The following is a 14,713-nucleotide window of genomic DNA, read 5'->3' as shown; positions in this document are numbered from 1 at the left end:
CGACCAGAGTGCAGCAAGCCCTGCGGCTCCCATCCCCTGGCCAGAGCATGGCAGCCCCACAACCCTGGCCGGAGCGTGGCAAGCCCCATGGCCCCGCTCCCCTGGCCCGAGCACAGCAAGCCCCGCAGCCCCCCTCCCCTGGCTGACAATCCAAAGTGCCACCGAAGACTGGGAGTGCCGCCAGGTGAATACAAGCCTCAGGAATCAGGCTCCGCACTTGCTAAAGCCGGCCCTGGAAGCACCTGCCCTCGCTGATCCTAGTGCTAGCCAGTGCTGTCCAGCCCTCCATTTCATGAGTGCTCTGTTCACCATGAAGTACATGTATGGTCCCATACATGAAAGTGGCTCACACACCTTAACAAGATGTCTTGCCGCAGTAGGTGCATAACAAATGTTGCAGAGCTAACTTATAGCAGAGAACCCGACCCCATGTGTCTGATGTGGTATGAAGGTGTTTGTTTCACTTAGCCCCACCCATGTTTGTTGCAACCCACGTTTGTTGCAACTGCAATATGTTCCCTTGTGATGTAGTCATCCCCCAGCAGGGTTTCCAGCAGTGTTGTCTGCAGCTTGCAGCAGGCTCATGGTGCTGCAGCACCAGCATATTCAGGCGCTGGCTGAGTAACCACAATCATATTACACCTGCCCTCTGCCCTGCATTCTTTATGTCAGTGTTTCCCAAACTTGTTCCACTACTTGTGTAGGGAAAGCCCCTGGCGGGCCGGGCCGGTTTGTTTACCTGCCGCGTGTGCAGGTTTGGCTGATCGCGGCTCCCACTGTCCGCAGGTCACTGCTCCAGGCCAATGGAAGCCGCTGGAAGTGGCGTGGGTCGAAGGACGTACTGGCTGCCGCTTCCAGCAGTTTCCATTGGACCAGAGTAGCGAACCACGGCCACTGGGAGCCGCGATTGGCTGAACCTGCGGACAATCGGCTGAACCAAACCGGCCAGGCCTGCCAGAGGCTTTCCCTGCACAAGCGGCAGAACAAGTTTGGGAACCACTGTTTTATGGGGCTGCCTATAACAGAGTGACTTGAAGTTTTTTTTTCTTCAAAGCCCTGAGCAGCCTAGACTCAGAGCATGTCCCGGGCTGGCTCCAGGCATCAGTGTAGGAAGCATGTCCTTGGGGCAGCCAATTCAAAGGGGCAGCACTCTGTCCAGTATTGAGGCGGCACATCCAGGTCTTCGGCGGGAATTCGGCGGCGGGGCCCTCATTCCCTCTCTTCCTCTTTGAGCCACCGCCGAATTGCTGCCAAAGAGGAGACAGGGAGGACCCACCGCCAAACTGCCGCCAAAGAAGTGGCGCGATTGATCTGCCACGGAAGTGCCACGGCTCTTTTTTTTTTGCTGCTTCAGGCAGCAGAAAAGCTGGAACCGGCCCTGGGCATGTCTATGCTACAGTAGCAGCCTCGATGCTTCCTTCATTGATGAAAGGGCTTTTTCCCATCAATGTAGTTAATCCATCTCTCCGAGTGCTGGTAGCTATGCTGATGGACAGGACCAGCTCCAGGGTTTTTGCTGCCCCAAGCTGCAAAAAAAAAAAGAAAAAAAAGCCGCGATTGCAATCTGCAGCTCTACCACTGCTGCTTCAGTCTTTGGCGGCAATTCGGCAGCTGGTCCTTCGCTCCAAGAGGGATTGAGAGACCTGCCGCGAAACACCCGAACATGCTGCACCTCACCATTGGCCACCCCAGGCAGCTGCTTGCTGGGGTGGTGCCTGGAGCCGGCCCTGCTGATGGAAGAAAATCCTTCTATCGACCTGGTCACATCTACGCTGGGGGTTAGTTTGATCTAACTATGGCAATATAGGTGCAACATTTTTCACAACCCTAAGCAATGTAGCGAGGTCAATTTCATGTTCACCTTTAGATCAGGCCTGGTTTGTTACCTGATCAGGACATCACCCTTGGGCCCGGTCCAGAAAGGTATCTGTGACTCCAGCAAAGACCACACCATGACTTTGCGTGGGCTGGTGATTGCACCTTTGCTGTGGCAGCAGCTAGCGCTTGGAACACTGTTCCTGTCTGTGTTTTGAGTGTGTCCGCTGTTGGCCCTTTATTCCTGTCAAACACTCCTGGATGGTTTTTACAATGATGGTTTGTATGTTGCATAATATTCACTGAATTGTTCAGGGCCTGGGTGAAGCTTTAAAAATACTGTTTTCTCCATGAACTGCTTCAGTGCATTAGCTTGGTAAAAGCCTCATAGCAAAATTGTTCAGCGCTGAGGAAAATCATTTGACCCATTGCCTCTCTTACTCTTGGTTCCACATATTACAGTGTAGAGTACTGATTTGTCACAGCAGATAGAAGGGCTTTCTTCCCTGCATAGACTAGAACTCAGCACAACCTTCATTGTAGAGCTGCTAACAATGCTTCCATAATCATGTCCTGGGTAGCTTCTCCAGTATCAGAATAGAAATTAAATTGCCATGAAGATACCTTCCTGTGTCTGTATGCAGAGGAACTATAGTAAGTTACGCTTGCCAGATAAAAAATGGCATTTGGATCAGGGTACCTATTTTAACTGTGATTATGCAGTGGACATGGAACTCCTACCAGAAGAGATGAAACTCTGTAATGCTTACATAAGAGGCTAATAAAATACAACCTTTTACTAACTTAGGACCTGATCTGCAAACATCTATTACACAGGAAGTCAGAGACACACTCAGTACATCTTTGCAGAAGGAACCCTTCAGTAATCATAGTGGCTTACTCAGATTAACACTACAATATGCTGCTAGCATGCTGCCAACAGAAATGTTTATTAGCTATGGGACAAGAGAAAGTCTCAGGCATTATGTTCCATTTAGAAAGTTCTTTTAAAGAAGAGAGAAAATAAACAATTGACTGACCTAATTGTGCAGGTGCCATCTTCCCTCTCTCCCTACCACTGCCCTAAATGTGCTGAGAGTCTCTGCAGTATTTCTCCTGTCCTGGATAATTGCTAAAGTCAACCTGCAGCTACACATGGCTTTGTGTAGGCCAACAGCTACATCTCAGACTCCATCTGAGCAGCCAGTGCAGATTGCAGAACACACCAGTGTAGTGTTTGCACAGTGAGAGGTCTTGCTTGGCACTTCAGGGCCTGTCACTGAGGATCTGGCCATGATTCATCCTGAGAGTCACTGTGAGAGAATCCACCTTCTGGCTTTCACGGGAAAAGTGTGGAGAGCATTTCCTGGGGAGAAAGTCTCTCTGACATGCTCCCTGTAGAAGAAATGTAAGTGTATGTTGTCTTAATTCCCTTTTACAACTCCAGCCTCTCTTCTCCTCTCCCTCCACTTCTTCCCCTCACTCTCTCTATTCTCCTCTTCCTTTTTTCCTGTCCTTCCTGTCTTTTCCATCCCATGCTGCCTCTACTCCCCATTACGTTCCTCATCTCCTGCCTTCTCTTACCACTTTCCTTTCAGATCTGCTTGTGTCATTTCAAAGTGAGTTAATGGCCTGAGCCAGTAGCTCCAAGCCCTGCTAATGTTCCTGTAATGGAGATTTCAGGCTTGCCTTAAGCTGCTTCAATTGCATACTTGGCCAACCTGCAAGGTTTTTCTAAGTGTTTGTCTACACTGCGAAATTGACCAACATAGCTATTTTGGAATAATTATTCTGCTATAGCTATGCTGGTACAACTCCCCTGTGTAGACAATCTATTCTGGAATGTAAGTAGGGTAAGCAGATGTCCCAATTTTATAGGGACAGTCCCGATTTTTTGATCTTTTTCTTATATAGACTCCTATTTCTCCCCTCACCCCGTCCCGATTTTTCACACTTGCTGTCTGGTCACCCTACTTTATTCTGTAGTAATTACTCCACTATAGCTATCCCAGTCAATTTCCCTTTAGTCTGGAGAACTTGTGTCCCTGCAAGCAGATGGGATATGTACCACTCCTTGCTTGTTAACATCCTCCATGTGAATGTGTATATTTATTTGTCCAGCCTCCCATCGTCACTTTGATAATGCAGCCTGCTTAGCAGAACGTGTGTGTGTACTTGCATCATCAGCCTGGTAGTAGAGGAGATTGTCTGATTGTCTTGCTTGCTCCCAGCAGCCAGTTGCATTTGCCCTCTTCTTTTTAAGTTATTTAAAGTAACTGGATCCCAGTGAATGCCCTCACTGACAAGTGCTATTCTGTGGCTTGATCAAGACAGGATAAATTTTAGGTTCTTTGTCTTCATTCATTCTGACAGGCTCAAACACATCCAGTCCCCAACCTGGATTTTCCTGCTCTCTGTACTGATCCCTGCCTCAGTGGGAAGGAGACCTCAGGGGCTGATGCTGATTTGTCTCTTGATCACAGAAGGTTAAAAAAAAAAAAAAAGCCCTCTGGTGATGTGTCTCTTACAGGAGCATTTTACTGTCGGGGCCTTAGCATTTTTCTGTTCTCCCTGAGAGGCAGCTCAGTGGCTAAGGTGGTTTTGTGGAGCTGTGACAGACACAGCAGAAAGTGTTTCAGATAAAGAAATATGCCAGCTCTTTCCAGATAACTTTGGCAGGCAGTAACCTGAGCTCAGGACTTCCTTAAGCTTCCTGCTAACTCCTCCGTTCCTCCCTAGCAGCAAACTGAATATTATAGAATCAGTAATGAGGTGGATACATGATCCCAGCTCTGTAAAACGACTTTTTCTCTCACAGGGGAGGGATTTCTGGCTGAAAATAGTGAGGCTGGCTTAAAAATCATGAGATTTTAAAGATAATAATTTGGGATTGTTTTTGGCTTCTAGTTTTTGAGGACCAGGGTTCACATTTTTAATCTTCCCTCCATAATGAGGCAGGTAGAAACTTACATTTTGAGAGTCTTAAGTAGTCACATGACTCCAGGAGTTGGAACTTCAAGACAAACACCCAATACCAAAAAACTTGCAGTAAATTTAAAAGTGTTGGCAATGCCATGCTACCCCTATACTACTTTCTACCAAAACAGCCCATTCACACAGTCAACAGCAACTTTCCATTCCTGCCAGTAAACGAATGACCGATTTCCTTAACATCAGAGAGTGGAAAAAACATAGGAAACAACCCTTAGAGCATTTCTCTGTTCTGCAGGGGAAATATGCCAGTTCCCTCCAAGCGGTGTCTTGCCATCGATCTGGGTATATGGCTGCCTTTTCTTAAGGGTGAAAACAAAACCTTGACAAAATGAACAGCTTTTAGTCCTTCACATATATACATGAGTCCCCTCCCCATCCCTCAACACACATTGAACTGGCTTCTGAAGAGACAGGGATAATTTAGAGAGAAAGAAAATCACACTATTTCAAGCCTGTGGCAGATATGTGTGTGGAATACAACATCAGCCTTTCCAAAGGGACATCTCATTCCCCTGGAATGCAGGAAAGTGAAACCAAGTGGAAAGGAGGTCAGAGAAGGCTTGGAGGGATTCATATTCTAGCAAGGAGCTCTCTCCCCTCCCCATGATTATCACCCAAGTCAAGTGGATTGTGGCAAGGGGGTGATCAAACAGTTTTCTAGAGGCACTTTGGCAGGCAGGTTCGGGATGCAGTATCCAACCAAGACAGTTCATTAGGAAGGGTAGGCTAGGCATTTGTTCTTAGCCCATTCAACAGAAGGCCAACCTTCCTTAGGGCACGTCTTTGCCGTGGGCGGGAGGAGTTCTTAAAATTCAGGTTAGCTAACATGGTTCAAATAGCAGTAAGACAGACACAGCAGCTTGGCTTTTAACTTGGGCGAGCAGCACTGGCTGAAGCCTGTAGGAGAGTGTGGGGTTGAGCTTGAGCTGATCATAGCTGAGTTGCTGTGTCTTTGCTGCTCTTTTAACTTGAGTTTGCTAATGTGAGTTAACCTTGTTTTTTTCCCCAGAGAAGACATACCCTTAAAGATAATTTTAAAGCAGGGTAGATTGGGTGTCTGCTCTGCCCTCCTTCCCCCATTCCTTTGTTGTATTTTAAACATTTTAAATTGTTTTTTAAATTTGGCTATTTAATAAATAAACCCTTCGCAATATGCAGATTAGCCAGGCTTGACTGCCCTCTTTAGGGCTGCAGGTTTCCATGCAGGACCAGAGAGCTGGAATGTGCTCCTCAGCCCCTAATTGAAAGTGTGGAGTGGGGATGACTCTTTAGCCAGGAGAGCTTTTCTCCTAAAAGTTTATCAGGTGTTTGAGTGAAATGGGTGGTAGCAAAAAGGAAAAAAAAACCACAGCCTGACTGAATATCCTTTCTGCTTATCTCTGCTTTCACTGTCACTAGTGCTGTCATAATTACACCCATTCTCCAGTTGTCCAGGGAGTCTTCCAGGAGAAACATGGTAGAGGAGCCCTGAGTTTCTCATGGAGAAGAGAGGCAGAACAAGGTCTTTTATTTAGACATTGGGAAGAAGTGCGAAAAAAGGGCACAAACCCATTATTGTTTTCCCTGGCAGGTCACTTTCGACAATGAATTTCCTGGCTTTTTGTGTTTGTCATCATTACATAATATAATTTAGAAGTCTCATGCTGAGCTGCTGCAGCTGAGTCACTGCTTTCAGGGGGCCTGGGGACCAACCTTGAGGCATCGCAGCCTTTGCTGTGACTGGGATGGTAGCCAGCCAATTCTTCCACTTTGTGTGTGTGGACAGCTGCATCTGCCACTGTGTAGTTCTTCTCCACATTGGAGATGGGATTATTTGCCTGATGCTGAAATTGATTGGAATGTGGGGAAGCAAAGCTGCAACCCACAAGTGAGATTAGCTCCCTCACCCCCTAATAGAGGAAGAAGGAAAGTGGGAGAAAGAACAGCTGCCAGAAGAGGGAGGCAAAAAACTCCTCCCCACAGCAAGTTGGACAGGAGGGCTAGTAACCTGAACCCTTCCCTCTCACGCGGAGGGAGATGTTCAATTCTAAAGTGCATCAGTACTTGATGATGCAGCTCAGCGAATCAATCTCCTGATACATGGACACATTGTAGTGGTGACACACGGTGCTACGGTTCTACCATCCAACCTCGATGGCCACTGGGATGAAGTATCAACCCTGTGGCCTCAGGGCTTTGTCCCCATGTGGGCAGGTGCAATACACAGTTGGTCAGACCCAGTCTAGAGAGGGACTCGCACTGACTGCACGTCTCCCGGTTTCCTTGTTCCTGAAAGTTGAAGCCTTGCAGAACACCATCATCTGGCTTCATGGAGATCCAGCTCCTGTGGATCCAGACCTCCTGAGTTTAACTGTGATATCTGAGCTCCAAATGCAACCAGAAAATCAAAGCAAAATTCAGAGTTTCAGCTCAAAATCAAGAGAAACCAAGAATTTGGTCTGGGATTCAGCACTTGCTCAGAAATCAGCTCTGAGCTTGCTCAAAAGGCGACTCTGTGAGTCTGGCTTGTGGTGTAGCAAAGTCTAAAGCTGGGTGGCCTGGAGTCCTGTCGTTAGTCCTTCACTCAGCTCTACTGAATACCAAGCAGTAAAACAATTCGTTATTTCTCCGTGTGCCTCGTTCTTGTCTTATACTCGCAGTCAGGAGCAAGGCACTGATCTTGCAATTGGGTCCTAGCAGGCAGACTTGTGCCTACGTAGAGCTGTACTGACTTCAGAGGAACTCGCCATGGTTGTAAGGGTCTTTATGTGGATTTGGTGGCAGGATCGGACCTAAGTGAGCCCTCTACTGAAGGCAATGGAGTCACATGGGCGTAGAGCTGGTTTGCGAGGAGAATCAGGCACGTGGTCCCTTCCCTGATGACTTTACAGCATAAAGGTCCATTCCTGCAAATCCTCCATACCCAGAACTGCCACTGAAGACAAATGGAACCTTGCATGCAGAGAACTTCCAGAGTCAGGCTCTGTTAGACCATATAGCAATGGGTCAAAGAGAGATGTGACATGGTCTTGTAATACAGACAGCCTAGGCTAGGCATGTGTCTTCTGGTTTCAGGGTTTTATATATGAAGCATCCTTCCTTGAATATCTAGCCCATTGTAGGGGTTCCCATACAAATTATATAATCTCAGCACATGGTGACGTTGATCTAGAAACCAAGAAGAGTGATAAATCTGTCATTTTCTAACAAACATGTTCAGTCAATAACAAACTCTTTGGAAACAGCCCAAGTATTTTTGTTCGTTTAATAACTGGAATACATGTTACTATGTGACAGCCAATTTCAAAATAGCAACACATTTGACTAGTTCAGCAAATCAATTGCTACAACACTTAGTGTAGCGCTTGTAAGTCTTGATTACCCTTATGTTACAACAGAAGATCCCCAATACACTTTTCCAGCAGAGAATCATGTGCTGTTTTGCTCTATAGTTGTCACATAGGTTGTGATGCATTCACAAAAACTTTCTTTGATGACAAATCCTTGCCTTTGATGTGCATCCGATTGATTGATTTCAGTGTGCGTGGCCTGGGGCAGTGTTTGGTCCATTGATCATCTGGCTGTTTATTGATTGGGATAGATAGGTTTTATAAATCTCCTTATGTAAGTGTGAAGAAGTAAACATTCTGTTGAAGCAGGTGATACTTTGCTTTGTTTTCCTTCCACAGCTAGTTGCATCCATTGTCTTCATCAGTTTTGGAGTCATTGCTGCGTTCTGCTGTGCCATAGTTGATGGTGTCTTTGCTGCCAGACACATAGTAAGTATTTCCAGAGGAATATGCCTGCTGCTATACCTACACTCCCTGCATTTCACACCGTAGTGGATCAATTCCATGTCTGAACTGAAGGGAAAATACCTTCTAAAAGACAACTCCGCAAAGTTTGTCTGTCTTCTCTGTACTGTGTTTCTGTAGCCATGGTCTCAGATACAATATTCCTCTTCAGTTACTGTCCAGTGTGTGATCTTCATTTTCTCTGCAGAGTTCAACAGCCACCTAACTTGAGCAGTAGTTGCATTTCAGTGGATGAAGTGATAAGTTTCACTGGTAAAGCACATCAGTGTGAAAGGCTCTGTATATGTGTTACTCTTCTGGTGTCGCAGCTGGATGGATAGCAGTGAGACATAGTGGGAAGAGTTTAGTGACCTGGAAATTTGTGTAAGGAGACCATACCATCGAAGAGATGCTGGTGATTTCCCTGTTCCTCCCCCAAGGAGCTTACAATCTAAGCATAAGACAAGAGATAACAAATGGATACAGACAGACAGATGGGGGACCATCAGGAAACAGTGCAACAGTATTGGTCTGTACGGTAGATGGTGGGCTCAGCATAACAGCTGAGATCTTGGATTTATTAGCTATATTGGCGTATATTAGGTTATTAAGGCCATACACCCTTAGTTGCGCCTGGGCCATATTTTAGAGAGTGAACCCCTAGAATGCCTCAAACCACAACAAAGCAGTCCAATCCTCAACAATATACACCTCTTCCCCGATATAACGTGACCCAATATTACATGAATTTGGATATAACGCAGTAAAGCAGCGCTCCGAGGGAGGTGGAGCTGCGCACTCCAGTGGATCAAAGCAAGTTCAATATAACGTGGTTTCACTTATAACGCAGTAAGATTTTTTGGCTCTCGAGGACAGCGTTATATCAGGATAGAGGTGTAAATGTCACATGGCATTTCTCTGCTTGTCTGTCTGGCTCTGATGAGTAGGTTTCTTTTCCATCTCTGACTTCCATGTTTCTGTGCAACATAAAGTATTAGCTTAGGTAAAAATATCAAGCTGTTTTTAATTCCTGGCTGATCCTGGCCATGTGGGGTGCTCTGGACCTGATCTCAGTGCTGCTGTTTAAGGATCTGCTGGCTTTGCTTGCTGCACAATGATGTGAGTCTGAGATTCATCTTTGCCAACCCCCCAATGTTTGTATGTGATGGCGAGAGCAGATCAGTTGGAACAACAAGAGTGCCAGGCTCTGGTTTGTGCATCTTGATTAATGAACCTGGGTCTGGCTTTGCTTCACCTTGTACCAGTCCAAGAAAATCACCTTTTACAAGTGTTATTGTACCTCTGAGTACATCATGTTCTTTCCGCTGCTATTCCTCTACCTCAACACACTGTTATAAGCATCGGGCCAGATCTTTTAGAGAGACCAGCTTCCAACAGCTCCTTAAATAAAGAGATGTCTTCACTGCTCTTGCCTGGGCTCTTACCTGGGAGTTGCTGCTAGTCCCCCTCCACCCCTCGCCATCCATATACAAAACCCCCTCTCCCTAGTGCAGTGGTGCTTTCAGCCCACACAGGCTGGGTCATCTGGGGTCTAGGCTGAGTTGGCGTGAGGCTTTCACTCAGACTGGTAACCCACCTGCTTTGCAATGAGGATGCAGGATAAACCATCTCTATGCTGATAATCCTCCGGTGCCTTTCCGTGGTTCCCCCTTTGGGCCCGGAACGACAGATGAATCCTCCCACAATTCACATGAAAAGAATCATAGAAAAGCTCAGTTTATTGCAGCATAAAGAACCATGGGACATGCCCCCAAAAGTCCTAGTGACACCCACATAGAGGACAATAAAAAACAGTTACTCAACTTGTAACCATTGTTCTTCGAGATGTGTTGCTCATATCCATTTCAAATAGGTATGCGCACGCTGCATGCACAGTCATTGGGAAGTTTTTCCCCTAGTAGCATCCATCAGGTTGGCTGTGGAGCCCCTGGAGTGGCACCTTCATGGCATTCAGTATATGATCCTGCTGACCCGGCGCCTCCTCAGTTCCTCCTTGCTGGTTACTCTTGAGAGAGGGGAAGGAGGGTGGGTATTGGAATGGATATGAGGAGCACATCTTGAAGAACAACAGTTACAAGAAGGTGAATAACCATTTTTTCTTCTTCAAGTGATTGCTCATATCGTATTCCAATTAGGTGACTCTCAAGCCTTACCCAGGTGGTGGGATCTGAGTTATGGAATTGCTGATTGGAGCACCGCTCTGTCAAAAGCTGCATCATCTCTGGGATGCCAGATGATGGTGTAATGAGAGGTGAATGTATGTACCGAGGACCAAGTTGCTGCCATGCAGATTTCTTGTATCAGGACCTGGGGCAGGACTGCTGCTGCTGAGACCTGAGCCCTTGTGGAGTGTGCTCTAAGAGCTGGGGCTGGGAACTTGGCCAGTTTGGATACAGGATGTGATTCAGGACGATATTCTTTGAGATGAGACCGGGAGTCCTTTCATCCAGTCTGCCACCACTATGAACAACTGGTTCGACTTCCTGAACGGCTTAGTGCGCTCGATGTAGAAGGCTAACACCCGTCGAACATCCAGGAAGTGCAGGCTCTGCTCACAGCTACTGGCATGAGGCTTAGGATAAAAAACAGTGTGTGGAAGTGTGACACAACCTTGAGAAGAAAGACTGGGTGACGTCTGAGTTGCACCTTATCCCTGTGGAAAACCTTTAACTCAGACACTCTCCTTGCTGATGTATTGGTGACCAGAAAGGCTACCTTCCATGACAGATATAGAAGGCAGCAAGTTGCCAGCGGTTCAAATAGGGCCCCATTAGCCTGGAAAGGACCAGATTAAGGTCCCACGTGGGAACAGGCTATCTGATCTGGGGATGTAGCCATTCCAGACACTTGAGGAACTGACCAGCCATAGGGTTGGCAAAGACAGAGCATCCAGATGCTCCCAAGTGGAAAGTTGATATAGCAGCCAGGTGTACCCTTGTAGAGGACGCTGCCAGGCCTTGCTGTTTCAGGTGTAGAAGGTATTCTAGGATGAAAGGCAGAGGTACAGGTACCTGGAGAGAGGGTGTACGACGCTGGTCGCACCAATAAGTAAATCTTTTCCACTCCGCCAGGTACGTGGCTCTAGTGGAGGGCTTCCTGCTGCTGAAGAGGACATCCCTTACCTGTTCTGAGCACAGACGCTCCATGGGGTTCAGCCGTGAAGCTTCCAAGCTGTGAGGTAGAGGGACCGCAGGTCGACATGGTGAAGATGACTGTGGTCCTGAGTGATCAGGTCCGGGAGGAGAGGCAACATGACTGGGGTGTCCACTGACAGTTCCAGGAGTGTGGTGTACCAGTGTTGTTGAGGCCACGCCAGAGCTATCAGAAATATCTCTGCCCCATCCCTGAGGACCTTGAGTAGGACCTTTTGCACTAGAGGGAACAGGGGAAAGGCGTAAAGCAGGCGGCCTCCCCAGGGTAGCAGGAATGCGTCCATGATTGAGTCTGGGCTGTGTCTCTGGAAGGAGCAGAATATTGGGCACTTCCTGTTGCTCCAGGTGGCACCTTTGGAAGATGGAGTGTATGACATCCAGCCGGATGGACCACTCGTGATTGCGGAAGGACCTGCTGAGGTGGTCTGCCAGTGCATTCTGGTAGATAGGATGTTCCAGGTGAATGGAGTGGGCTGTGTGGCACTCCCACAGCTGGAGGCTTCCTAACATAGAGGAGAGGACCCAGCTCCACTCTGCTTGTTGATGTAAAACGTGGCAGTGGTGGTGTCAGTCAGAACTGCTATGCACTGACCTCGTAGTTGGGCCTGAAAGGTCTGGCAGGCTAGTCGCACTGCCCTCAGCTCCTTGATATTGATGTGGAGGGCGAGCTCGTCCTGTGACCACAGGCCCTGCATTTGAAGGTCTCCCAGATGTGTCCCCCTCCCAGAGCTGACGCATTGGTTACTAGGGACAAGGAGGGCTGAGGGCTGTTGAAGGAGACCCCTTTGCATACTGTCCTCAGGCGAACCTTCAAAAGGCCTGCTTTGAACCCAGCAATGGTTCAGTCGGGCCCTGGCTCTGCCCGGGCAGGGGGTGGGAAGGCTTGTGTCTGCCATTCCTGCCCCTTCTCCCATAAAAGTCCTGCCTCAGCCAAGGAGGATAGGAGTGCTGCTGCTGCTGAGGCTTGAAATGTTTGCATTGGGGTTGCCAGAGTGTGCATACCCAAGGATTTCATGGTCGCCCTGGAGTCTTTTAGGCTATGCAGCCTAGAGTCAGTCTGCTCTGCAAACAGACCTGCCCCATTAAAAGGCAGGTCGTGCATGGTCTGTTGATCCTCGTGCAGGAGCTACACCTCATGGCAATACCGGAGGAGAAGGTGCACGCTGCTGGGTCCACAGCATCTGGTGAGGCCTGTAAAGAGTTCCATGCCACCGCCTTGCCCTCCTCCACTATTGCTCCAAACTGCTCCGTGGACTCTGTTGGCACCTGCTCCTTAAACTTGAGCATCGAGTTCCAGGAGTTAAAGCTGTATCTACTCAGAATTGCCTGCTGGTTGGCGATCCTGAGTTGCAACCCCCCCGTAGAGTACACTTTGGGTCCAGATAAATCTAGGTGCTTGGCGTCCTTGGACTTAGGTGCTGGGGCTTGTTGTCCCTGCCTCTCCTTTTCATTTACTACAGTCACCACCAGTGAGCAAGGCTATGGTTGTGTGAAGAGGTATTTGTACCCCTTAGATGGGACAAAATACTTTCTCTCCACACCCTTCACGGTGGGACGGATGGAGGTCCAGGTCTGCCAAATGGTCTTAGCATTGACCTGTATAGTCTTGATGAGGGATAGAGCCACCCCCGATGGGCCTTCTGGGGCCAGGATGTTGACCATTTGGTCCTCCAACTCTACCACCTCCTCGGCCTGCAGGCCCATTGTTTGCACCACCCTATGAAGAGGGTCCTGGTGGGCATGGCTGTCTGTGGGGTGGTCCAGAGACGAAGGTGCTTGCAACTGCCTCGTCCAGGGAGGATGACGAGGAGGCTAATGGGGGAACATGGTCCTCCGGACCCTCTTGGTCTCCAGGGGCGTCCTGTCCCACCTCTCTGTCAGGGCCAGTCACACCAGGATCAGGATCAGGAACTGGGGTTGGTTCTAGGGAAGGTACTGTGACCGGTACTTCCTTGGCACCCCTAGGGGTGGGGTGACTGGCCGATGCTTCTGGCACCCGCAGTTCAGAGGTCACTGAACAGAAATCTTTGGATTGGGTGCCCTGGGCCTGGTGATATGCCCATAGGCTCCAAAATGGCCACTGCTGCCACTGCGCAGCCCTGGCCATCACGGCCCCCACCTCAGGCCTTCCGCACCCTAATCGGTGCCGGCCCCATTCTTGAGTATCTAGACCCCGTCTCAAAGTCCAAAGATGGGGACCGTGACCGTGATGGCCAGGGCGGTGCCAAGCAGAGCTGGACTGGGGAGTGGTGCTGTGATCTGGAGTGGTACCAAAATCGGGATCTATGCGGGGACGCTGACCAGTGCCAATATGACTGGTGCCGGGAGTGGGACCTGCTTGATGACGGGGATCAGCGTGAGGATCGGTGTCGTGATCAGGAGTGCTGGTGCGACCTGGACTGGTGCCGTGAGTCTGACCGGTGCCGAAATTGTGAGCAGTGCTGAGACTCCGAGCGGTGCCGTGATTTGCCTCAAGACGTTGCCACACATTGTGGTACCAGATGCTTGGCTCGAAGGACCGGGGAGCGTGGTGCCGTCATGGTGATGAGATCCCTCGAGGCCTCAAAGGTGCCCGGGTTGGATCGCACTTCCACCTCCTCAATGACCTGGCTCGGGGAGTCCAACAGCACTGGACTCGACGGTCCCCCTTGTGGGAGCAAAATCAATGGTGTTGGCTCCAAAGTCTTTGGCCCTGGGTGCTCCTCTCTGGGATGCACCCTGTTGGCTGACTCTAAAGGGGTGGATCTCAGAGTTGGAGATCCACTCCTCCCCTGCTTCTGGTGCCGCTTCCGCATCAGGGAATGGGAGTGGTGCTGGGTCAATCCCGCCGATTTAGGCTCTGGGGAGCGGCGATGCCGCGGGTCTCTCCAAAGTCCTTCTGCAGTGGCGCTTCTACCGCCGATGAGCTCGGTGCTGAGTCTTGCTGCTCTGATGTAGGTTGTGGTCTAAGTGCCACCT

At 48.9% G+C, this 14,713-nt stretch overlaps 1 protein-coding gene across 5 annotated transcripts in view; it reads left to right on the top strand.

The window, feature by feature from the left end:
- TMEM255A (transmembrane protein 255A) overlaps positions 1-14,713 on the top strand; it is a 52,784-nt gene that overhangs the window by 24,579 nt on the left and 13,492 nt on the right. For all 5 annotated transcript variants that reach the window (XR_007775849.1, XM_050964542.1, XM_050964541.1 and 2 more), the window contains one exon: positions 8,478-8,567. Coding sequence is in view for 4 of the 5 variants with exons in the window: in XM_050964542.1 (XP_050820499.1) it covers positions 8,478-8,567 (90 nt within the window). In the remaining variant the exon portion in view is untranslated. The remainder of the gene's footprint in view (positions 1-8,477; positions 8,568-14,713) is intronic.

Source organism: Gopherus flavomarginatus, chromosome 8 (genome assembly GCF_025201925.1).
Source record: "Gopherus flavomarginatus isolate rGopFla2 chromosome 8, rGopFla2.mat.asm, whole genome shotgun sequence".
In the NCBI taxonomy this organism is placed as follows: domain Eukaryota; kingdom Metazoa; phylum Chordata; order Testudines; family Testudinidae; genus Gopherus; species Gopherus flavomarginatus.
This window is presented reverse-complemented; position numbering and strand designations above follow the sequence as displayed.